Here is a 26,365-nt window from a genome sequence, read left to right on the forward strand (position 1 = left end):
GTAGCTGCTACTAGTAGATCTGTGTGTCTTCCCCCTAATATCACTATTTATTTAGAATAGTAGGAAATATTGTGTATTCAGCAAAACCAGATCTATTAGTATGTTATACAATAACCTATACCTAGCAACTTTGCAATTGGTCTTCATTATTTGTTTGTTATGGTTTGTGAATTATTTGCCTCTTCTGCCTCTTTGCAGCTTTCAAATGGGGGTCACTGACCCCGGCAGCCAAACCCTATTGCTCTGTGAGGCTCCAGTTTTATTGTTACTTTTTATTCCTTATCTTTCTATTCAGGTCCCTCCCCTATTCATATTCCTGTTTCTTGTTCAAGCCACTACTTGGTTCCTAAGGTAAATAAGACCCTAGCAACCAGACAGCTGCTGAAATACCAAGTGGAGAACTGCTAAACAAAAAGCTAAATAACTGAAAACCATAAATAAACAATGATGACCAATTGCAAATTCTCTCAGAATATCAATTTCTACATCATACCCATTTAACAACCTATGTTATTTATATGGGGCCCCCCATGATCAGTGGAGAAAATGCTCTAAACACCTAGAGCAGATATTTACCCCCACCCACAGGGGCAGCCTACTCCTCACAGATAGTGTCCTGGCTGGAATCAAACTCATGACCCCAGCACCAGTCTATAAGAAGTTTTCTCTGGAGTTTTCACAAAATGACAAATGATACTGGAAAAGAGAGGGAGAGAGTCTGTGACCCAAGCAGGGGGTGGGACTAGGAACACAATGATGGTAGGTTACAGAGGGAGGGGCAGGGAGTCTGTGACTCAAGCAGGGGGTGGGACTAGGAACAAAATGATGGTAGGTTACAGAGGGAGGGGCAGGGAGTCTGTGACCCAAGCAGGGGGTGGGACTAGGAACACAATGATGGTAGGTTACAGAGGGAGGGGCAGGGAGTCTGTGACTCAAGCAGGGGGTGGGACTAGGAACAAAATGATGGTAGGTTACAGAGGGAGGGGCAGGGAGTCTGTGACTCAAGCAGGGGGTGGGACTAGGAACAAAATGATGGTAGGTTACAGAAGGAGGGGCAGGGAGTCTGTGACTCAAGCAGGGGGTGGGACTAGGAACACAATGATGGTAGGTTACAAAGGGAGGGGCAGGGAGTCTGTGACTCAAGCAGGGGGTGGGACTAGGAACAAAATGATGGTAGGTTACAGAGGGAGGGGCAGGGAGTCTGTGACTCAAGCAGGGGGTGGGACTAGGAACAAAATGATGGTAGGTTACAGAAGGAGGGGCAGGGAGTCTGTGACTCAAGCAGGGGGTGGGACTAGGAACACAATGATGGTAGGTTACAGAGGGAGGGGCAGGGAGTCTGTGACTCAAGCAGGGGGTGGGACTAGGAACACAATGATGGTAGGTTACAGAGGGAGGGGCAGGGAGTCTGTGACTCAAGCAGGGGGTGGGACTAGGAACAAAATGATGGTAGGTTACAGAGGGAGGGGCAGGGAGTCTGTGACTCAAGCAGGGGGTGGGACTAGGAACAAAATGATGGTAGGTTACAGAAGGAGGGGCAGGGAGTCTGTGACTCAAGCAGGGGGTGGGACTAGGAACACAATGATGGTAGGTTACAGAGGGAGGGGCAGGGAGTCTGTGACTCAAGCAGGGGGTGGGACTAGGAACAAAATGATGGTAGGTTACAGAGGGAGGGGCAGGGAGTCTGTGACTCAAGCAGGGGGTGGGACTAGGAACAAAATGATGGTAGGTTACAGAGGGAGGGGCAGGGAGTCTGTGACTCAAGCAGGGGGTGGGACTAGGAACACAATGATGGTAGGTTACAGAGGGAGGGGCAGGGAGTCTGTGACTCAAGCAGGGGGTGGGACTAGGAACACAATGATGGTAGGTTACAGAGGGAGGGGCAGGGAGTCTGTGACTCAAGCAGGGGGTGGGACTAGGAACACAATGATGGTAGGTTACAGAGGGAGGGGCAGGGAGTCTGTGACTCAAGCAGGGGGTGGGACTAGGAACACAATGATGGTAGGTTACAGAGGGAGGGGCAGGGAGTCTGTGACTCAAGCAGGGGGTGGGACTAGGAACACAATGATGGTAGGTTACAGAGGGAGGGGCAGTGAGTCTGTGACTCAAGCAGGGGGTGGGACTAGGAACACAATGATGGTAGGTTACAGAGGGAGGGGCAGGGAGTCTGTGACTCAAGAAGGGGGTGGGACTAGGAACACAATGATGGTAGGTTACAGAGGGAGGGGCAGGGAGTCTGTGACTCAAGCAGGGGGTGGGACTAGGAACACAATGATGGTAGGTTACAGAGGGAGGGGCAGGGAGTCTGTGACTCAAGCAGGGGGTGGGACTAGGAACACAATGATGGTAGGTTACAGAGGGAGGGACAGTGATTTTCAAGAAGAAGTTAATTCCCTCATTGTTTTCTATTTTGCCCAGTTTTACGGGGAATTTAATCCCATTATTGTTTTCTATTCACACATTTTAAAGGGGAAGTCAATCCCATCATTGTTTTCTATTTCACCCAGTTTGGTGAAACTTAAACACATAATTGTTTTCCAAGAATGAGCGCCAATGCTCCTAAAATGGCCGCTGGAGCACTTCCTGTCTGGGAAAAATAAAGGGGATTCATGAAAATGAACGTCCGTTTAAAGTTGAATTTTTGGAGTTCTAATTAGAACGGAGTTTCTATTCTAGGGTTAAGGGTGGGCAAATATTTCTGTGTGACGGATACTGAGTGTCAGCTCTGAGCCGAATCTCCCCGTTGCTGCGACTCCGTATGAATCTCACTGAAGGCGCCAGAATGGCAGCGAGTCCAACAGAATCGGCAGCAAACAGATGTCTAATGGGTCTGGGTGACATGAATGTTCCATAATAGGATCCTGATTGCTCCTCTCCTGCTTTGTGCTCCTTATTCTCCACATTCCCACTCGCTCATTGTGCGCGACATTGCTAGGAACCGTCAGCCAATGGAAAAGCTCTGATTTCTCAAGCAAAAGTGGGGGGGGGGGGGTAACTGCTTAGATTTAACCCCCGACGTGCAGAGACCAATGAAGGAATGTCAACAAAACTATCTGAATTATAAACCTGGAACTGTTTAAGCGTCAGTTGATTTGCAGCTTCAGTCTTGTCCAACACTCCATTGTTCTAAATTTACCCTCTACTCTGTTATAGACATATATATTGATTGGATTCAAATACAGGAAGGAAGGGGTTCCGGCAGGGGGATTGGGCTGGAATCTGGTGGGGACAGGAGGGAGTATTTCTGCTCCTCTATTTAGTATTACTATAGTGAGTAGTAAGTACGGAAGGAATGCAGCACAAATACAAAGAAATGCGCATTACTGGAGGCGCCAGTGATAATGTTCCAGGCCGGCAGCTCTGCATAGAGAATACAATGTTTGCTGTTTAATAAAATACAATTACTATTCACATTGCTACTCCTCTCCGTGCTGCCTGCCCTCAGCCCAAACACTCTTTTCTGGGTTAATGTTACTAAAAGTCTGTTTTTGCTCTTTATTTTTTCCATCAGAAATGGCCTGACCGTACTTCAGATAATAGACTGCCGGGATACTCGAGCAGAGCAATTTCTGACTGTATTTTCTGCCAGATTACTCTAAAGACTCAGCTTTACTTGAGTGCTGTATAATGGCTCGTGCCTCGTCTGCGCCGCAATCTAATGGAGAGAGACTGTTCTGGGGTATTATCTTAGCTAATAGCACCGTGCAAAACAAACACATTTATACCAAGGAAAAGAGAGAAAAATACCTTCTTCTCTATCCAAGAAAAACATCTTTAATAAACTGAAAATAAGACATATAGGGCACATGTCTGATAAACAAGGGTCAATCCAAAGTAACAGCAGGTATAGTAGGGAGAGATGGTGCCTATAGTAGCAGTGGGGGGGATAATAGCCTCTGGGAAGGGACTGGGGCTGTGGGATAGCAGGTATAGTAGGGAGAGATGGTGCCTATAGTAGCAGTGGGGGGATAATAGCCTCTGGGAAGGGACTGGGGCTGTGGGATAGCAGGTATAGTAGGGAGAGATGGTGCCTATAGTAGCAGTGGGGGGGATAATAGCCTCTGGGAAGGGACTGGGGCTGTGGGATAGCAGGTATAGTAGGGAGAGATGGTGCCTATAGTAGCAGTGGGGGGATAATAGCCTCTGGGAAGGGACTGGGGCTGTGGGATAGCAGGTATAGTAGGGAGAGATGGTGCCTATAGTAGCAGTGGGGGGATAATAGCCTCTGGGAAGGGACTGGGGCTGTGGGATAGCAGGTATAGTAGGGAGAGATGGTGCCTATAGTAGCAGTGGGGGGATAATAGCCTCTGGGAAGGGACTGGGGCTGTGGGATAGCAGGTATAGTAGGGAGAGATGGTGCCTATAGTAGCAGTGGGGGGATAATAGCCTCTGGGAAGGGACTGGGGCTGTGGGATAGCAGGTATAGTAGGGAGAGATGGTGCCTATAGTAGCAGTGGGGGGATAATAGCCTCTGGGAAGGGACTGGGGCTGTGGGATAGCAGGTATAGTAGGGAGAGATGGTGCCTATAGTAGCAGTGGGGGGATAATAGCCTCTGGGAAGGGACTGGGGCTGTGGGATAGCAGGTATAGTAGGGAGAGATGGTGCCTATAGTAGCAGTGGGATAATAGCCTCTGGGAAGGGACTGGGGCTGTGGGATAGCAGGTATAGTAGGGAGAGATGGTGCCTATAGTAGCAGTGGGGGGATAATAGCCTCTGGGAAGGGACTGGGGCTGTGGGATAGCAGGTATAGTAGGGAGAGATGGTGCCTATAGTAGCAGTGGGGGGATAATAGCCTCTGGGAAGGGACTGGGGCTGTGGGATAGCAGGTATAGTAGGGAGAGATGGTGCCTATAGTAGCAGTGGGGGGGGATAATAGCCTCTGGGAAGGGACTGGGGCTGTGGGATAGCAGGTATAGTAGGGAGAGATGGTGCCTATAGTAGCAGTGGGGGGATAATAGCCTCTGGGAAGGGACTGGGGCTGTGGGATAGCAGGTATAGTAGGGAGAGATGGTGCCTATAGTAGCAGTGGGGGGATAATAGCCTCTGGGAAGGGACTGGGGCTGTGGGATAGCAGGTATAGTAGGGAGAGATGGTGCCTATAGTAGCAGTGGGGGGATAATAGCCTCTGGGAAGGGACTGGGGCTGTGGGATAGCAGGTATAGTAGGGAGAGATGGTGCCTATAGTAGCAGTGGGGGGATAATAGCCTCTGGGAAGGGACTGGGGCTGTGGGATAGCAGGTATAGTAGGGAGAGATGGTGCCTATAGTAGCAGTGGGGGGATAATAGCCTCTGGGAAGGGACTGGGGCTGTGGGATAGCAGGTATAGTAGGGAGAGATGGTGCCTATAGTAGCAGTGGGGGGATAATAGCCTCTGGGAAGGGACTGGGGCTGTGGGATAGCAGGTATAGTAGGGAGAGATGGTGCCTATAGTAGCAGTGGGATAATAGCCTCTGGGAAGGGACTGGGGCTGTGGGATAGCAGGTATAGTAGGGAGAGATGGTGCCTATAGTAGCAGTGGGGGGATAATAGCCTCTGGGAAGGGACTGGGGCTGTGGGATAGCAGGTATAGTAGGGAGAGATGGTGCCTATAGTAGCAGTGGGATAATAGCCTCTGGGAAGGGACTGGGGCTGTGGGATAGCAGGTATAGTAGGGAGAGATGGTGCCTATAGTAGCAGTGGGGGGATAATAGCCTCTGGGAAGGGACTGGGGCTGTGGGATAGCAGGTATAGTAGGGAGAGATGGTGCCTATAGTAGCAGTGGGGGGGTAATAGCCTCTGGGAAGGGACTGGGGCTGTGGGATAGCAGGTATAGTAGGGAGAGATGGTGCCTATAGTAGCAGTGGGGGGATAATAGCCTCTGGGAAGGGACTGGGGCTGTGGGATAGCAGGTATAGTAGGGAGAGATGGTGCCTATAGTAGCAGTGGGGGGATAATAGCCTCTGGGAAGGGACTGGGGCTGTGGGATAGCAGGTATAGTAGGGAGAGATGGTGCCTATAGTAGCAGTGGGGGGATAGTAGCCTCTGAATTGAGCTTGGGTTCCCTTAGAAGGAATTTTATATTAAAAGTATTATAAATATGGGGGTTACTTTACACCATTTGGTCTTTTCTCTTTAGGAATAAAATGACAAAACTATCCCCCCCCCAAGGAATCTCCACGGCCGCCGTATTTAATCTATAGAATTCATTATTTAATGAGGAATTATTTGGCACCGTAGTTACCCTTTAACACTGTACCATAAATCTAGCTCTCGATGCCGGCGGCCAGTAAAGGTTAATTTCATTGGCAGATTTAATTTAATAGTGAGATTTAGTGGCCGCAGTGTAGACGCCACGTGCCCAGCAGGATTTAAGGCTCGAGGGCCTGACTGGCACAGGGGTCTTGGCTCTGCTCGTAGGGATTACTGAGCCTCTGTCCTACATGATGTACTGAGTCGCGCAGAGCAGAGCGATTATATGGGGAAAGTGCTGTACAAATCCCTCAGAAGAATTGATCTCCGCTCGCCCCTTCCCTGCCATCTTTATCTGACTTCAAGACAAGGACACAATGAGATTTTTTGATAGAGGACAACAATCCTTAGCGAGGCCGCCGGGGGCTGCGGGGGGGGGGGATTGAGACTAAGAATTACCATTGATCAGCGTTAATGTTCCGTAGCGACCGTAAACACTAAGAGGCCGATGCAAAGAAGCTTTTCTCTCCCGTGGCCCCGCGGTGGGACATATTCAGCCAAAAAACACGATAAAGCGACTGATAAAACGCACAGCGGCTGTTCCGACTGCTACGTGCCTTTCTGTGTAAAATCTCATAGTGGTGAAATCAGGATCAGTCTTTCCCTTTCTGCACTGCCAGTTCTGACTACTGAAACAATGTAGCAGACACCAGTGGATCAATAGAGCAGAGAGGCGGCTAAAAAGCATTGGGAAAGATGTTGGACTGAGGAGTGTGCGCTCTGTTACTTTATCTCAGGAGTCAGAACCAGCAGTGCAGATGTCAAAAACAAATTTTTGATGCAATTGCACCTTTTTCTGTTGCGACCACTCCTTTCTTGATGCAACTGCGAATTTTTTGTGGCAAAATTGTGCTTAAGTTTCATGAAACAATCTGCCAATGGCCAAATGCTTGACCTGTAGCTACGGAAAGCCAGTAGGGACATTCTGCTAGACGCCCCCCCTCAAGTTTAATGGGGAGGAGTGAGGAGCGAAGTTTTTCGCCACAGAAAAATTTCACCATGCATCAAAAAAAATTGGTAAAATTTTTCACCATTTCGCATATTTTTTCAACAGTTTTGCTAATTTTTCAGCGAAGCGAAATGGGACAGATTTGCTCATCACTAATGGGGGGTAAATACCCGACCTTCCCTACAGTCTCCCTATGTGTTTCAGTACTTTGCCCCAATAGATGCGCAGAGCCCAGTCCCCCCCGACTACCCCGAGTTCTACAGAACCGGATCTCTATATGGCTGAAAGGTTCAGTAGGATGTACTTATGGGCTGTTGGGGGGCTTTGTGGGTCGGCCGTGTATGGAATAACCGTTACCTGTAAATCTGCGTCAAACGCGTGTTTCAGATGCGCATCCTCGGCCGCTTCCACCAGTCTCTGTAACGTAAAGAGCAGATTGTGAGAGGGGGGAACTGAACCCTGAAACCCCAAATACATTCTCTGGAGTTTTAATATTTATTTACTAACAATAGGAACTGGGGAGTAACAGGAATACTGTGCCCCCCACCCCTATATCCCTGGGATTCATTGGCAGCTATTTATTTGGCACCACCCACATATAGTGAATAAAGTGCCCCCTATTGTAACATATAGGGATATTATAAGCCCCCGAGGGGTTCCTTATAATATATAGTGAATAAAGTGCCCCCTATTGTAACATATAGGGATATTATAAGCCCCCGAGGGGTTCCTTATAATATATAGTGAATAAAGTGCCCCCTATTGTAACATATAGGGATATTATAAGCCCCCGAGGAGTTCCTTATAATATATAGTGAATAAAGTGCCCCCTATTGTAACATATAGGGATATTATAAGCCCCCGAGGGGTTCCTTATAATATATAGTGAATAAAGTGCCCCCTATTGTAACATATAGGGGTATTATAAGCCCCCGAGGAGTTCCTTATAATATATAGTGAATAAAGTGCCCCCTATTGTAACATATAGGGATATTATAAGCCCCCGAGGAGTTCCTTATAATATATAGTGAATAAAGTGCCCCCTATTGTAACATATAGGGATATTAAAAGCCCCCGAGGAGTTCCTTATAATATATAGTGAATAAAGTGCCCCCTATTGTAACATATAGGGATATTATAAGCCCCCGAGGAGTTCCTTATAATATATAGTGAATAAAGTGCCCCCTATTGTAACATATAGGGATATTATAAGCCCCCGAGGAGTTCCTTATAATATATAGTGAATAAAGTGCCCCCTATTGTAACATATAGGGATATTAAAAGCCCCCGAGGAGTTCCTTATAATATATAGTGAATAAAGTGCCCCCTATTGTAACATATAGGGATATTATAAGCCCCCGAGGGGTTCCTTATAATATATAGTGAATAAAGTGCCCCCTATTGTAACATATAGGGATATTATAAGTCCCCGAGGAGTTCCTTATAATATATAGTGAATAAAGTGCCCCCTATTGTAACATATAGGGATATTATAAGTCCCCAAGGAGTTCCTTATAATATATAGTGAATAAAGTGCCCCCTATTGTAACATATAGGGTTATTATAAGCCCCCGAGGGGTTCCTTATAATATATAGTGAATAAAGTGCCCCCTATTGTAACATATAGGGATATTATAAGCCCCCGAGGAGTTCCTTATAATATATAGTGAATAAAGTGCCCCCTATTGTAACATATAGGGATATTATAAGCCCCCGAGGAGTTCCTTATAATATATAGTGAATAAAGTGCCCCCTATTGTAACATATAGGGATATTATAAGTCCCCGAGGAGTTCCTTATAATATATAGTGAATAAAGTGCCCCCTATTGTAACATATAGGGATATTATAAGCCCCCGAGGGGTTCCTTATAATATATAGTGAATAAAGTGCCCCCTATTGTAACATATAGGGATATTATAAGCCCCCGAGGAGTTCCTTATAATATATAGTGAATAAAGTGCCCCCTATTGTAACATATAGGGATATTATAAGCCCCCGAGGAGTTCCTTATAATATATAGTGAATAAAGTGCCCCCTATTGTAACATATAGGGATATTATAAGTCCCCGAGGAGTTCCTTATAATATATAGTGAATAAAGTGCCCCCTATTGTAACATATAGGGATATTATAAGCCCCCGAGGGGTTCCTTATAATATATAGTGAATAAAGTGCCCCCTATTGTAACATATAGGGATATTATAAGCCCCCGAGGAGTTCCTTATAATATATAGTGAATAAAGTGCCCCCTATTGTAACATATAGGGATATTATAAGCCCCCGAGGAGTTCCTTATAATATATAGTGAATAAAGTGCCCCCTATTGTAACATATAGGGATATTATAAGTCCCCGAGGAGTTCCTTATAATATATAGTGAATAAAGTGCCCCCTATTGTAACATATAGGGATATTATAAGCCCCCGAGGAGTTCCTTATAATATATAGTGAATAAAGTGCCCCCTATTGTAACATATAGGGATATTATAATCCCCCGAGGAGTTCCTTATAATATATAGTGAATAATGTGCCCCCTATTGTAACATATAGGGATATTATAATCCCCCGAGGAGTTCCTTATAATATATAGTGAATAAAGTGCCCCCTATTGTAACATATAGGGATATTATAAGCCCCCGAGGAGTTCATTATAATATATAGTGAATAAAGTGCCCCCTATTGTAACATATAGGGATATTATAAGCCCCCGAGGAGTTCCTTATAATATATAGTGAATAAAGTGCCCCCTATTGTAACATATAAGGATATTATAAGCCCCCGAGGAGTTCCTTATAATATATAGTGAATAAAGTGCCCCCTATTGTAACATATAGGGATATTATAAGTCCCCAAGGAGTTCCTTATAATATATAGTGAATAAAGTGCCCCCTATTGTAACATATAGGGATATTATAAGTCCCCGAAGAGTTCCTTATAATATATAGTGAATAAAGTGCCCCCTATTGTAACATATAGGGATATTATAAGTCCCCGAGGAGTTCCTTATAATATATAGTGAATAAAGTGCCCCCTATTGTAACATATAGGGATATTATAAGTCCCCGAGGAGTTCCTTATAATATATAGTGAATAAAGTGCCCCCTATTGTAACATATAGGGATATTATAAGTCCCCGAGGAGTTCCTTATAATATATAGTGAATAAAGTGCCCCCTACTGTAACATATAGGGATATTACAAGTCACCAAGGACTTCCATGTCCATATATGGTTGTGGAACTCCAAGGTGACTTCTAATATCCTCATATCTTATAACAGGGGGTACTTTATTTATTATAATATCCATGTTTTAGTGATTTATGTGACAAATACTGATACAAGTGTCACCCTTCTGTGTTACTTTCAGATACACAAGAGATAACATTCAGCACCCAAAGAGATTTAAAGGCCATAATGTCCCTCCGTTTGGACAGAATCAGACTCGTACATAAAATCTCACAGTAAGAAATGCATCAGATCTGAGAGTTCCAGGGGCAGATCTGTGACCTTTTCAGCCCATTCCCCCCTCCCACGGCCCCTGCACCTCCATCATTTTACATTACTGAAAAGTTCAGGTTATTTGTGAGTTATTAACTGCCCCCCTGTAATCACCCCCCGCCCAAACCATAATCATCAGCTCGGCTCTAATAAACACTTCTGTCCTGGACTTTCTGTTCCCGGTGCTTTTACTTTGCATGAAATTATATGGTTTTAAGGTTTTCTGGTTCTGCTTCGTTTGCACTGACCTTTCCCTCCCTCTCCCAGCAACGTAAAGGGGAACTAAGCCTAAAGATTCATAATAACAGAAAATGTACTTCAAAGCAACTCCCCAATATCCATTCATTCCTCATTCTCACTGGGTTTATAGTTATGTGTAACTGTCACTGTGTCTGTCCCTTTCCCTTCTCTGCACTGCTGGTTCTGACTCCTGATACAACTCCCCAATATCCATTCATTCCTCATTCTCACTGGGTTTATAGTTATGTGTAACTGTCACTGTGTCTGTCCCTTTCCCTTCCCTGCACTGCTGGTTCTGACTCCTGATACAACTCCCCAATATCCATTCATTCCTCATTCTCACTGGGTTTATAGTTATGTGTAACTGTCACTGTGTCTGTCCCTTTCCCTTCCCTGCACTGCTGGTTCTGACTCCTGATACAACTCCCCAATACCCATTCATTCCTCATTCTCACTGGGTTTATAGTTATGTGTAACTGTCACTGTGTCTGTCCCTTTCCCTTCCCTGCACTGCTGGTTCTGACTCCTGATACAACTCCCCAATATCCATTCATTCCTCATTCTCACTGGGTTTATAGTTATGTGTAACTGTCACTGTGTCTGTCCCTTTCCCTTCCCTGCACTGCTGGTTCTGACTCCTGATACAACTCCCCAATATCCATTCATTCCTCATTCTCACTGGGTTTATAGTTATGTGTAACTGTCACTGTGTCTGTCCCTTTCCCTTCCCTGCACTGCTGGTTCTGACTCCTGATACAACTCCCCAATACCCATTCATCCCTCATTCTCACTGGGTTTATAGTTATGTGTAACTGTCACTGTGTCTGTCCCTTTCCCTTCCCTGCACTGCTGGTTCTGACTCCTGATACAACTTCCCAATATCCATTCATTCCTCATTCTCACTGGGTTTATAGTTATGTGTAACTGTCACTGTGTCTGTCTCTTTCCCTTCCCTGCACTGCTGGTTCTGACTCCTGATACAACTCCCCAATACCCATTCATCCCTCATTCTCACTGGGTTTATAGTTATGTGTAACTGTCACTTTGTCTGTCTGTCCAATAAAACAGAAATATTTAAATTTTTGTACTATCTTATCCACTGGGTGGTGCCAATTTAGCCTAGAAACAATAAATCTCACTCATGTATTATAAGGGATAATGTACCCCCTACTGTAAATGATAAGGATATTAGCAGTCACTGAGGGGTTCTGTGCCCATATAAAGGCACAAGGCTGCAGGCTGAGTTATACAGGGAACTCTGAGTATCACTCATGTATTATAAGGGATAATGTACCCCCTACTGTAAATGATAAGGATATTAGCAGTCACTGAGGGGTTCTGTGCCCATATAAAGGCACAAGGCTGCAGGCTGAGTTATACAGGGAACTCTGAGTATCACTCATGTATTATAAGGGATAATGTACCCCCTACTGTAAATGATAAGGATATTAGCAGTCACTGAGGGGTTCTGTGCCCCCCATATAAAGGCACAAGGCTGCAGGCTGAGTTATACAGGGAACTCTGAGTATCACTCATGTATTATAAGGGATAATGTACCCCCTACTGTAAATGATAAGGATATTAGCAGTCACTGAGGGGTTCTGTGCCCATATAAAGGCACAAGGCTGCAGCCCCCCCCCCCCCCCCCATTATTTGGTTTATTGGAAATAGCAACAAATGGCTCCCAATCGCGTGAGCCCCTCGAGATAGGAGAATTGTATTTATGGGAGGGGGGTAATGGCGCAGCGTCGGGGGAATAAGGAATCAATAACACATCATATACGCAAACTATAAACATCACCGTGAATTACACTTACAGCATTATTTGAGTGGAATCAATGGGAAAGTGTATAAGAACATAATTGAAGCAGATCAATATTTTCCTGGATTTGTCTATAAAGCAAGTACAGAAATTAACCCTTAAATTCTCTCTCCGTGGCTCCTATTGGCTGCTCTGTAAGCTCATTCCTGTTGTGGGGCCCAGAGCAGCCTCGGGCTGTTATACCCAGGGGCAACTGTCGTCTGTATCTGATCCCCCCATTGTAAGCAGCAGTCCTGCCCTGCTTTATGGCTGAGATTCTAGCTATCTGTATAACAGAGCATTCTGTCACAGTGGCACAGATCCTATCTGATCCCCCCCCCCATTGTAAGCAGCAGTCCTGCCCTGCTTTATGGCTGAGATTCTAGCTATCTGTATAACAGAGCATTCTGTCACAGTGGCACAGATCCTATCTGATCTCCCCATTGTAAGCAGCAGTCCTGCCCTGCTTTATGGCTGAGATTCTAGCTATCTGTATAACAGAGCATTCTGTCACAGTGGCACAGATCCTATCTGATCCCCCCATTGTAAGCAGCAGTCCTGCCCTGCTTTATGGCTGAGATTCTAGCTATCTGTATAACAGAGCATTCTGTCACAGTGGCACATATCCTATCTGATCCCCCCCATTGTAAGCAGCAGTCCTGCCCTGCTTTATGGCTGAGATTCTAGCTATCTGTATAACAGAGCATTCTGTCACAGTGGCACAGATCCTATCTGATCCCCCCATTGTAAGCAGCAGTCCTGCCCTGCTTTATGGCTGAGATTCTAGCTATCTGTATAACAGAGCATTCTGTCACAGTGGCACAGATCCTATCTGATCCCCCCATTGTAAGCAGCAGTCCTGCCCTGCTTTATGGCTGAGATTCTAGCTATCTGTATAACAGAGCATTCTGTCACAGTGGCACAGATCCTATCTGATCCCTCAGTGTAAGCAGCAGTCCTGCCCTGCTTTATGGCTGAGATTCTAGCTATCTGTATAACAGAGCATTCTGTCACAGTGGCACAGATCCTATCTGATCCCTCAGTGTAAGCAGCAGTCCTGCCCTGCTTTATGGCTGAGATTCTAGCTATCTGTATAACAGAGCATTCTGTCACAGTGGCACAGATCCTATCTGATCCCCCCCATTGTAAGCAGCAGTCCTGCCCTGCTTTATGGCTGAGATTCTAGCTATCTGTATAACAGCGCATTCTGTCACAGTGGCACAGATCCTATCTGATCCCCCCCCCATTGTAAGCAACAGTCCTGCCCTGCTTTATGGCTGAGATTCTAGCTATCTGTATAACAGAACATTCTGTTACAGTGGCACAGATCCTATCTGATCCCCCATTGCAAGCAGACGTGTTTGTCAGTGCTCTGCAGGGAACCAGAGGACCAGGGGAATGGAGAGCGTCAGCCCAGGCCAGGTGAGGCCTGGGCGGGCAATTTCTTCCCGTGAGACCCAGGCCTTGGGGCCCACTTTGGAAGGCCAGAGGATTACAAGATCTGGAGGGAAAGGCCAGGAGGAGAAGGCGGCAGCAGGAGTCCCAGGGAAGGCAGTGAAGGGGCCCAAAACTGCTTCTGAGAGAGGAATCCCAGCAGCCATGTTGGAAGAGAGGAAAGAAGCTGGAAATGGAGGAGGCAAAGCCAAGCAAAGGGAGGTACCTGTGTGTGTGCAGCCTGAGTGTGGGAAGGGGGAAGGGAGGAAAGTGACAGAAATTTGTGAAAAGTTACTGAAAGTAAAACAACATGCAAGTAAAGCTGAAAGTAAAAAGCCAGATAGTAAATGTGATACTAATGCTGAGCAGTTGGGTGAGTTGGGTGAGAGCTCAGGGAACAGTGATACTGGGAAACACCAACCCCCTAAAGCCAAATCCCACAAATCACACAGTAAAACTGCACCTACTGTTCCACAAACAATGTTTATTTCACATGCTGAGCCCAGTAAAGATGGAGGCCTGTCTGATACCTGTATGTGTGTAACTGGCAGCACTGACACCCCCGGGGCTACTGACATGCAGCCTGAGGCACGTGGGCAATCAGAGTGCTGGCTTCCTGGAGTCAGTGAGGCTGCAGCAACTGGCGGCCATCTTACTTCTCCCAAACTTACAGGCATCCATGTTGGTACACCCAGCAGGAATGGTGCTAGCAATGAGTCATCTGCACAAGCAGCAAAACCTGTTGGTGGCCATCTTGCTTCACCCAGTTTAGGGATCGGCCATGCAAGGGACCGTGGTGCAATGTCTGTAAGTGACAAGAATGGTTTAAAGGGGAAGTGCACTGATGTAAATAAAAATGTTCCGCTTGATGAATCTGGCAATATTGACACTAATCAGCTGGTTAAGCTAATAAAATTAGCTCAAGAACAAGAAGAGAAAAAGAAAAAGCTTAAACTTGATTTAAAGCAGGCCTTTAGTGCTTATTCACTCGCAAAAGTGGAACACCAGGATTTCTATCTCTGTAAAGTGGATGAAATTAATGCAGATCTCAGAGAACTGGAAAACCAGATTTCCATTGTGCAAGGAAAAATTGGCCCAATGTCTGAGGTCTTTTCAAACAGAAAAAGATTTGAAAAACAGCAGCGGCGCCCCAGGCACACGTACAGATCTGCCCACCCAATATCCACCTCTTCTTCCACCTCCGGCAATGAGAGTGATGCAGGGAGGGGTGGGAGATTAACAGCAAGGAAAACCATTGTGGCGCAGATACACGCCCCCAACTTTGTCTTTAGCGCCAATGAGATCAGCACGGTGGAAGATAAAATGCAGAAAAAAGTGAGAGCGGCTTTCAGACAAGAGGAGGAGTTTGTTTATTCGCATGAGGACTTTCCCTCCCTTCCCACAACTTCCCAACATCCTTCTCCATTAGAAGAAACAACTGTGGATCAAGATGGGACTCCTGCCTCTGGGCAGCATGCTCCTAAGGTTCCAAACCAGGGGCACGGGCAGTCGAGTGATATGGAATTGACGGAACCTGTGACCCAGTGCCATAAGGGAGGGCGAGAGAGCGCCAATGGTGCTGTGACTGATGTTGCGCATGAAATAGAGTGCGATGTGAGTGAGGAGGAGAATGTGTGTGCGGCTGAGACTGTGGCGCGTGAGAGTGAGGAAGGGAATGAAGTGGCTGTGAGGTGCATTGAGTCGGTGTTAGAGGATTCAAGCACTGATGTACCTGATACCTCTCTTGTTCCTCTCTCTAATGTCTCCTCTGTGCTGTCATCTAACCCTGATCCTCCCGTTAATGTCTCCTCTGTGTTGTCACCTAACCCTGATCCTCCCGTTAATGTCTCCTCTGTATCGCTATCTAACCCTGATCCTCCCGTTAATGTCTCCTCGTCATCTAACTCTGCTTTTCCCTGTAATTCTGGTTCGGCTACTGTTAGTAAAGCAGTTTTAGGGCAGAAATCTGGTGTTAGAACCACAAACTCCAAAGTGGCACCTCCCCCACCAGTAAATGCATGGACTAGACCAGTGAATAGGGTGAGAGTCCCGGGTGTAGAGAACAATATCATAGGATCGGTATTTAAGCAAGAAAACCTAGTCAGGCTAAGATGGACGGGTGAGAAGGAGTTGATGCCGACTAGAGATGAGATAGCAAAAGAGATGCTCCTGAAACAAACAACTCTCACTCCATCTGGCGTTAGAGCCTATATCAAGTTCTCTGAGTTAGAGTATGACCTGGTGTTTAAAACCTCACAAGGGCTGGAACACTTTTGGCAGGACTATGATAATTTTAAGAACGTTGGCCTTTGGAAGAATTTTCGGGTTATTCCCATTACTAAACCTGAGACACGAAAAGTCACAGTTCTGTTTAAAAATGACCGTGTCCCGCCAGAAGACATCCTACTGTGGTTAAAGAGGCACTGCAAAGTGCTTACGCCCCTTAGAATGGATATAGACAACAATGGCTACTGGTCCGGCGGTTGGTGTGCCAATGTTGAGTTAATCGTAAGACACAATGTCCCTCACCATCTGCCAAACTCGCTATACATCGGAAGTGAGCGAGGCATAGTCTTTTATCCTGGCCAGCCGAGGGCATGCTTTAAGTGCGGGTCCTATAGACACCGGGCAAGAGATTGTGCAGTAGTAAGGTGCTCACTGTGTGGTGGGGAAGGGCATACAAGCAAACAGTGTGAGGATGTAAAGTGCAATTTGTGTGGGCACTTTGGTCACCCACACAGGGCATGTCCAGAGGCTCTCCATAACATCATGAGAGACTGCCCCCAGCTGGAGGAGGAAATGGCAGAGGATTTATTAGAGGAACTACAAGAAGAGCTTCATAGTGACCTGCCCCTAGCCCAGCCATCCTCTGTAAGCCTGTTAGGGTCTCTAGAACAAGACCCAGAGATTGCTGCCCCCCTGAAATCCTCTTCTTTCTCCCAGGCAGTGAGCAATGAGTCCAATCCCATTACTGATGTTCCTGTTAGTCAGCCTTTGTTTAAACAGCCTCTCCCGCAGCGTCAAAAACCTCAGCCCTCTGTACCTAGAAGGTCTAACCCATCTGTACCTATTGCTCAGAATAGGGTTAAAGCATCTCCTTCACCTGAGGAATGGATAAATGTAAAGGGAAAGAAGGAGAAGGAGAAAGTGATAACGCAACCCCATCCATCTAAATGTGTCCCATCTATGACAATACGTTTGGAAAATAAATTTGATGTTTTGTCAGAAAGTAAAACATGGGGGGAGGCAATGGAGGAGGCAGAGGAGTTGGAAAGAATAGGAAGGGAAGAGGAGAAAGAAAAACTGGAGGCGAAAGGAAGGGGCAAAACAAGAGGTGAGGGCTCTACCAAGTCCGATCTAGAGATGGTCACAGATAATAGTGTGGCAGAAGGTTTAGACAGCAATAGTGACAGTGGTCAGGTATCAGAGATGGAAACTGAAAGGCAACAAGTCAGTAGCCCTCCAATCTTGGAAAAAAAGGGGGAGGGGGGTACATGTTGGGGTAAACAGGATGACTCTGATGAGTTGATATCTCTGGGTGATGATGATCCTATCCCCTCAGGGACACAGGTCAAAAGATTTGGTGACCTAGAGGGGGACACTAGTCAAGAGGATAAAAAAAGGAGGTACAAAAATTAATATCTAATTATGGCTTTCTTACCTCTCAGGATAATTTCATCCAATGTGAACAGTATGAAAACACCTCAAGCAATGTTTCAAGTCTACCAATCCCTTGGGCTACTCCAAGCAGACATCTTCTTCATCCAAGAGACAAGGCTTACCACCACTGCTGATATTAAAAGAGCATCTAGAGAGTGGCACTGGGGTCCAGCATTCTTTTCTATCGCTGCAGAGCCAGGTGCTGGTGTGGGCCTCTTGTTCCGGGGGTTCTCTGAGATAAAGGGTGCACCGTCTCCTGGAGGTTGAGGTAGGCAGATGCCTTATGTTGGATGTTACAGTAGCGGGGCGTAGACTGAGGCTTATAAACATCTATGGGTCTCAGTCAGTGTCGGGGAGGAAAAACCTGTTGAAAGAAGTTCAGCAATATCTCCACACCTCTATCCCAGTCATTGTGGCTGGAGACTTTAACCAGGTCCTAACTGCTCAAGATAGGTCTGGTCGGTTTGATAAATATGAAAGTAATTTCTTGAAAAATATAATGCAGCAGGCAGATTTGATTGATGTCTTTACCCACAATGGCCGGAATGCTAAACATACCTATCACTGTGCAGGCAGGAGCAGTAGGATTGATATGGCCTTTCTACGTATGGGGGAAGTTTTTACAGAGGTTGAAGAGATCTTGGTTGACCACTCTGATCATTTTGCTTTGTCCTTTTTGTTGGGGGCTTCCTCTGTTCCAGCAAAAGGCAAGGGGTTGTGGAGACTAAGCACTGATTCCCTGGAGGGAGAGTCTGTGCGGCATTCCTTTGAAGCACTCCTTCAGTGTGAATTGACGAAGATTGTATTTTTTGACTCTATGTCACAATGGTGGGAAGAGGCTAAGAAGTCATTCCGCTCCTTCTTCCGTAAACTATCTGTTATACGGGAGGGAAATAAATACAAGAAGTACCTGTCCCTACGTAGGAAGCTGGAGTCCTTGATTTCGGATGGGGTGGTGGGGGAGAAAGTTTCCCAGCTGAAACGCTTGATCAGGCAGCATCAGTACAGTCGCTACAGGTCTCTGGTTCTGGAGAGGGATTATGGAGGCTTTCATTCCCCAGATCCCTTTCGGAATTGTAGGGAAGCTGTAGCAAAGAAATTAATTGTTGGTTTGAGGGACTCCCAGGGTGTTGTTCAGAAATCAAAGGGTGGGATCCTGGAAGTTGTTCGAACCTACTATGCTGACCTGTTTAAGAGTAAAGCTTTGGACAGGGAAAGGATGAAAGCTTTCCTGGAGGGAACCCCGGGCCCTGATCTGCATGATTTGGACTTTTCATCTTTGGTAGCTGACATTTTGGAGGACGAGGTCAGGAAGGCAATAGATCAACTGAAGTTAAAAAAAGCCCCAGGCCCAGACGGCCTCACAGCCGAATTTTATAAGACCTTTAAAGATCTCTTGGCCCCAATTCTCGTGGAGGTCTTTAGAGACTGTCTGGGTGGAGGTATCTTACCTCCCTCCATGAGATTGTCCTCCTTGGTGTTGCTATCAAAGGGCAAGGATCCTTCAGAAGTCAAGAATTGGAGGCCTATTGCCCTCTTGAACACCGATAGAAAGCTTCTTGCAAAGGTGCTTTTTTCTAGATTAATTTTGTTTTCAGGCACTTTATTGTCCCGTGAACAATTCTGCACGGTGAAAGGGCGGAGCATCTTTGGGGCACTCTTGTCTGTACGCGAAGTGTTTGAAACATGCAAAGCCCATAATAGGGGAAAATATGTTTTAGGTCTTGATCAGGCAAAAGCCTTTGATAGAGTAGATCATGAGTACCTATGGGCTACTTTGCGTAAGTACGGCATCCCGGAACAATTTACCAATTGGCTTGCTGCTTTGTACAGGGAGGGAGAGAGCTTTCCGCTTGTTAATGGTTGGCGTGGTCAAAACTTTGGGGTTGAGGCGGGAGTGCGTCAGGGTTGTCCTCTGAGTCCATTGCTGTATGTGTTTGCGATTGATCCGTTCCTACGTAGCGTGCAAGCTTTGGACTTGGAGGGCTTTCGGGCCCCTCACTGCCTGCCCCTAAAGTTAGTGGCCTATGCGGACGATGTCTCGGTCGTCATCTCACAGCCTGAGGAGGTTGGGATGTTGATGGGGGCCATCGGAAGTTACTCAGAGGCCTCTGGGTCTCTGGTCAACACTGACAAGTCGGAAGCTTTCTGGACTCTGGACGGGGAGCCAGATTTCCCAATTCATGAATTCCAGGTAGCCTCCACCGAAATAAAAATCTTAGGGGTCAAATTCGGGAGGGATGATAATGCCAGGCTAAATTGGAAGTCAAAACTGGATGCTGCAGACGTAAAGGTACAGCAGTGGAAGAAATGGAAGCTGTCCTATAGAGAAAGGGTGAAGCTCATCAAGGCCTACCTGGTCCCTCTCCTCCTGTATGTGTCTTATGTTTACCCTTTGCCAAAAGCTTTCTATGTGAGGATTCACAGTCTGTTCTTCCAGATGCTCTGGGGGAGCAGGCTGAACCCTGTAAAAAGAGGGATAACTTACCTGCGGACAAAAGAGGGTGGGTTGGACATGTTGTGTCCTGTGGCTTTCTTTGGCACCATTTTCCTAAAGTTTAACTTTGGGCACCTGGGTCAAAGAACAAGTGTCCCGTGGGAAAGCAGTGTCAGGGCCTGGGCATTCCCTTTTGTAGGAGACTGGTTACAGGGCGATAGGGTGAAGCAGGTGCGGGTGCGACATGGTCGTTTCCCTCCATACCTCGTCCTGGCACTGAAGCTTTTGAGAGTTTGGGACATCCGAATAGATGAACTTGGCACATCCTCCAGGCGGGATCTTTATATGAGGGTGCGGGGGGTCTATTTTGTTGTTCCAATGGTTTTGAAGGACTGCATTGGGGGGACTTTGAAGGAAAGTCTCCGTTTCTTAAACAGCCACAGGTTACCTCCCAAGTTCTTTGATCTGGCATGGCTCTCACTTCAGGGAAGGCTCTTTGTGAGGGGGAATGTAAAATATCTTTCTGTTGTCGATAGGAACTGCCCTTGGGGTTGTGGAGTAGAGGAGTCGCAGGAGCATTTCCTTCACCAGTGCCCCCTGGCAAACAGTGTGCTCTCACAGGTATCCCGGGCACTATGCGCCCCGTTCCTGGGCACCCTTTCTTATGCTGAATTGGCATACGGTGTCTCAGACAGGAGGCACAATCACCACCGCGAGACAGTGTACCTTGTAATAACAGCAGTAAAGTACCACCTATGGCTGGGGAGATGTCGCTACACAATGGGGGTAGATGTGACTCCTGAGGGGATAAGGAAAATTATTGTAGAAGAGTTGCGCTTCATTAGAGCGTCAGAACAAACGCGCCCCCACTTCTCTGCATCACAATGGAGGGGTTTCACCTTTTAGAGTCCAACCTGAGTTATGTGTTACTCTGTTTTGCTTTTTGCTTTTGTTTTTTCCAAGAGCGGGATACTGCTCTGTTTCTTTTCCTTAGGTTCATGTTTGGTGGAATTTTCTCAGCACCTCGGCAGATGCCTACAATTTTATTTGTTTCCTTGGGGTCTATCTCATCTATTTTTGGGTGGGGGACGTGGTTAGGGTGGGCTGTGGTTCTCAAAGACAATATAAGCAAACTGTCCTGGATTTGGTCTTTTCTGTGGGGGTGGGGAGGGAACCAACAAGGACAGAGGATGGACTGTGACAATCGGTTGTCTTATGAAGGGTGGGTTTATAGGGTGGGGGCGGAGGTGGTGTGGTTATATTGTAAATATATACATATGGACTGACCCAAGGACTTTGCTCATTTAGTAGCAATTTGATGTTTGTTTTTGTTTGATTGAGGTGTGTACTTCTTTATGAACAGTGTTTATTTTATAATAATAAAGAAAAATTCCTATCTGATCCCCCCATTGTAAGCAGCAGTCCTGCCCTGCTTTATGGCTGAGATTCTAGCTATCTGTATAACAGAGCATTCTGTCACAGTGGCACAGATCCTATCTGATCCCCCCCATTGTAAGCAGCAGTCCTGCCCTGCTTTATGGCTGAGATTCTAGCTATCTGTATAACAGAGCATTCTGTCACAGTGGCACAGACCCTATCTGATCCCCCCATTGTAAGCAGCAGTCCTGCCCTGCTTTATGGCTGAGATTCTAGCTATCTGTATAACAGAGCATTCTGTCACAGTGGCACAGATCCTATCTGATCCCCCCATTGTAAGCAGCAGTCCTGCCCTGCTTTATGGCTGAGATTCTAGCTATCTGTATAACAGAGCATTCTGTCACAGTGGCACAGATCCTATCTGATCCCCCCATTGTAAGCAGCAGTCCTGCCCTGCTTTATGGCTGAGATTCTAGCTATCTGAAATGATTATAGAATATATATAATTGTAGAGCAGAGGAACAGAGACCTGCCCAACACAGAATGATGTAGGAATATTAATACCAACACCGGCTAAGTGTAAATACAATGTGTGAGACAGCTGGCTCTGTGTGTGAGACCTAAGGGACAAATATGAAAATGTGAGCAATTCTTTATCCGGAGATCATTAATCTTCTCTGCTTGGTGACACTGAATGCATAAAAGTATTTTGTAGCCATTAACCTGCCCATGTCCGGCTTTTGACCTCAAGGACACCTACTGTGCCGGCCCGTGCTTCACTGAACATGACTGATTAACAAACTTGTCCTTATGGAGAGGCGTCCTTAATTCCTCCCAGAACGTGGTCGCTCAAGGGCGTTCCAGTGCCTTCAGCTTCTGGTTGCTGCTCATCGCTGCCAGCGAGGGAACAAAGCAGTTTTCTTTGTCTTTTTTATGGAAAATGTCTTCATTTAGACAATGTATGGAAATGGATATTATATTTTATATTGTGTCTTAAACCTTCCCAGAATCTCAGCCATAAAGCAGGGCAGGACTGCTGCTTACAATGGGGGGATCAGATAGGATCTGTGCCACTGTGACAGAATGCTCTGTTATACAGATAGCTAGAATCTCAGCCATAAAGCAGGGCAGGACTGCTGCTTACAATGGGGGGGATCAGATAGGATCTGTGCCACTGTGACAGAATGCTCTGTTATACAGATAGCTAGAATCTCAGCCATAAAGCAGGGCAGGACTGCTGCTTACAATGGGGGGATCAGATAGGATCTGTGCCACTGTGACAGAATGCTCTGTTATACAGATAGCTAGAATCTCAGCCATAAAGCAGGGCAGGACTGCTGCTTACAATGGGGGGATCAGATAGGATCTGTGCCACTGTGACAGAATGCTCTGTTATACAGATAGCTAGAATCTCAGCCATAAAGCAGGGCAGGACTGCTGCTCTGTAATACAAAGGAAGAAGACAATTACATTGCATTATACAATGACAAATCTGACTATAATGATTTCCCAATGTAAGGTTAAACCATTATTTTCCCTGCACTTCGCTAAACATTACATATTATTTTCAGGCAAATATCCAAACTTCATGTTTCTGTGACAGCCGCGTGCCAGTTGGAAGAGAGCGCAGCGAGTGCGATGTGTTATTTATTTAGGCAAATGGGAGAATCTCCCCGCAGGGAGCGAGCTGTTTAAGCAATTGTGCTATCAATTAAATCCACACTCTATTTCCAGCCCCGGAAATCCTTATTAAACAGCTTAACCCCCTCTCCTTGGCTCCGGCAATCCCAATAAAAGGTCAGTTGGGTCCCCAGACAGATGCAGATATAATATTAAGGGAATATTTGCCTCCTGCCGCCGGGAGAAGCCGCTCCTGGTTCCACAAACGGGGGTTCAGGGCAGATTAATGTCTTTATAAACAACGTTAGAACTGAAGGTGCTCGGTGTTACTCTCTGGCCCAGTCAGGCCTATGTGGGACAGGCGTGCAGGTAGGGCCCAGAAGCAGAGCTCGGTGTTACTCTCTGGCCCAGTCAGGCCTATGTGGGACAGGCGTGCAGGTAGGGCCCAGAAGCAGAGCTCGGTGCTACTCTCTGGCCCAGTCAGGCCTATGTGGGACAGGCGTGCAGGCAGGGCCCAGAAGCAGAGCTCAGTGCTACTCTCTGGCCCAGTCAGGCCTATGTGGGACAGGCGTGCAGGCAGGGCCCAGAAGCAGAGCTCGGTGTTACTCTCTGGCCCAGTCAGGCCTATGTGGGACAGGCGTGCAGGCAGGGCCCAGAAGCAGAGCTCAGTGCTACTCTCTGGCCCAGTCAGGCCTATGTGGGACAGGCGTGCAGGCAGGGCCCAGAAGCAGAGCTCAGTGCTACTCTCTGGCCCAGTTAGGCCTATGTGGGACAGGCGTGCAGGTAGGGCCCAGAAGCAGAGCTCGGTGTTACTCTCTGGCCCAGTCAGGCCTATGTGGGACAGGCGTGCAGGCAGGGCCCAGAAGCAGAGCTCGGTGCTACTCTCTGGCCCAGTTAGGCCTATGTGGGACAGGCGTGCAGGCAGGGCCCAGAAGCAGAGCTCGGTGTTACTCTCTGGCCCAGTCAGGCCTATGTGGGACAGGCATGCAGGCAGGGCCCAGAAGCAGAGCTCAGTGTTACTCTCTGGCCCAGTCAGGCCTATGTGGGACAGGCGTGCAGGCAGGGCCCAGAAGCAGAGCTCGGTGTTACTCTCTGGCCCAGTCAGGCCTATGTGGGACAGGCGTGCAGGCAGGGCCCAGAAGCAGAGCTCGGTGTTACTCTCTGGCCCAGTCAGGCCTATGTGGGACAGGCGTGCAGGCAGGGCCCAGAAGCAGAGCTCGGTGTTACTCTCTGGCCCAGTCAGGCCTATGTGGGACAGGCGTGCAGGCAGGGCCCAGAAGCAGAGCTCAGTGCTACTCTCTGGCCCAGTTAGGCCTATGTGGGACAGGCGTGCAGGTAGGGCCCAGAAGCAGAGCTCGGTGTTACTCTCTGGCCCAGTCAGGCCTATGTGGGACAGGCGTGCAGGCAGGGCCCAGAAGCAGAGCTCGGTGTTACTCTCTGGCCCAGTTAGGCCTATGTGGGACAGGCGTGCAGGTAGGGCCCAGAAGCAGAGCTCGGTGTTACTCTCTGGCCCAGTCAGGCCTATGTGGGACAGGCGTGCAGGCAGGGCCCAGAAGCAGAGCTCGGTGTTACTCTCTGGCCCAGTCAGGCCTATGTGGGACAGGCGTGCAGGCAGGGCCCAGAAGCAGAGCTCAGTGCTACTCTCTGGCCCAGTCAGGCCTATGTGGGACAGTTGTGCAGGTAGGGCCCAGAAGCAGAGCTCAGTGCTACTCTCTGGCCCAGTCAGGCCTATGTGGGACAGGCGTGCAGGCAGGGCCCAGAAGCAGAGCTCAGTGCTACTCTCTGGCCCAGTTAGGCCTATGTGGGACAGGCGTGCAGGTAGGGCCCAGAAGCAGAGCTCAGTGCTACTCTCTGGCCCAGTCAGGCCTATGTGGGACAGGCGTGCAGGCAGGGCCCAGAAGCAGAGCTCAGTGCTACTCTCTGGCCCAGTCAGGCCTATGTGGGACAGGCGTGCAGGCAGGGCCCAGAAGCAGAGCTCAGTGTTACTCTCTGGCCCAGTCAGGCCTATGTGGGACAGGCGTGCAGGCAGGGCCCAGAAGCAGAGCTCGGTGTTACTCTCTGGCCCAGTCAGGCCTATGTGGGACAGGCGTGCAGGCAGGGCCCAGAAGCAGAGCTCGGTGTTACTCTCTGGCCCAGTCAGGCCTATGTGGGACAGGCGTGCAGGCAGGGCCCAGAAGCAGAGCTCGGTGTTACTCTCTGGCCCAGTCAGGCCTATGTGGGACAGGCGTGCAGGCAGGGCCCAGAAGCAGAGCTCAGTGCTACTCTCTGGCCCAGTTAGGCCTATGTGGGACAGGCGTGCAGGTAGGGCCCAGAAGCAGAGCTCGGTGTTACTCTCTGGCCCAGTCAGGCCTATGTGGGACAGGCGTGCAGGCAGGGCCCAGAAGCAGAGCTCGGTGTTACTCTCTGGCCCAGTCAGGCCTATGTGGGACAGGCGTGCAGGCAGGGCCCAGAAGCAGAGCTCAGTGCTACTCTCTGGCCCAGTCAGGCCTATGTGGGACAGGCGTGCAGGTAGGGCCCAGAAGCAGAGCTCAGTGCTACTCTCTGGCCCAGTCAGGCCTATGTGGGACAGGCGTGCAGGCAGGGCCCAGAAGCAGAGCTCAGTGCTACTCTCTGGCCCAGTCAGGCCTATGTGGGACAGGCGTGCAGGTAGGGCCCAGAAGCAGAGCTCAGTGCTACTCTCTGGCCCAGTCAGGCCTATGTGGGACAGGCGTGCAGGTAGGGCCCAGAAGCAGAGCTCAGTGCTACTCTCTGGCCCAGTCAGGCCTATGTGGGACAGGCGTGCAGGTAGGGCCCAGAAGCAGAGCTCAGTGCTACTCTCTGGCCCAGTCAGGCCTATGTGGGACAGGCGTGCAGGTAGGGCCCAGAAGCAGAGCTCGGTGCTACTCTCTGGCCCAGTCAGGCCTATGTGGGACAGGCGTGCAGGTAGGGCCCAGAAGCAGAGCTCGGTGTTACTCTCTGGCCCACTCAGGCCTATGTGGGACAGGCGTGCAGGCAGGGCCCAGAAGCAGAGCTCGGTGTTACTCTCTGGCCCAGTCAGGCCTATGTGGGACAGGCGTGCAGGCAGGGCCCAGAAGCAGAGCTCGGTGTTACTCTCTGGCCCAGTCAGGCCTATGTGGGACAGG

At 48.0% G+C, this 26,365-nt stretch overlaps 1 protein-coding gene across 2 annotated transcripts in view; it reads right to left on the minus strand.

Moving 5' to 3' along the window:
- cacna2d3 (calcium channel, voltage-dependent, alpha 2/delta subunit 3) overlaps positions 1-26,365 on the minus strand; it is a 499,906-nt gene that overhangs the window by 333,275 nt on the left and 140,266 nt on the right. For both annotated transcript variants that reach the window (XM_031901262.1, XM_031901261.1), the window contains exon 5: positions 7,536-7,595. In XM_031901262.1, coding sequence (XP_031757122.1) covers positions 7,536-7,595 — 60 coding nt within the window. The remainder of the gene's footprint in view (positions 1-7,535; positions 7,596-26,365) is intronic.

This window comes from Xenopus tropicalis, chromosome 4 (assembly GCF_000004195.4).
Source record: "Xenopus tropicalis strain Nigerian chromosome 4, UCB_Xtro_10.0, whole genome shotgun sequence".
Lineage (NCBI taxonomy): Eukaryota > Metazoa > Chordata > Amphibia > Anura > Pipidae > Xenopus > Xenopus tropicalis.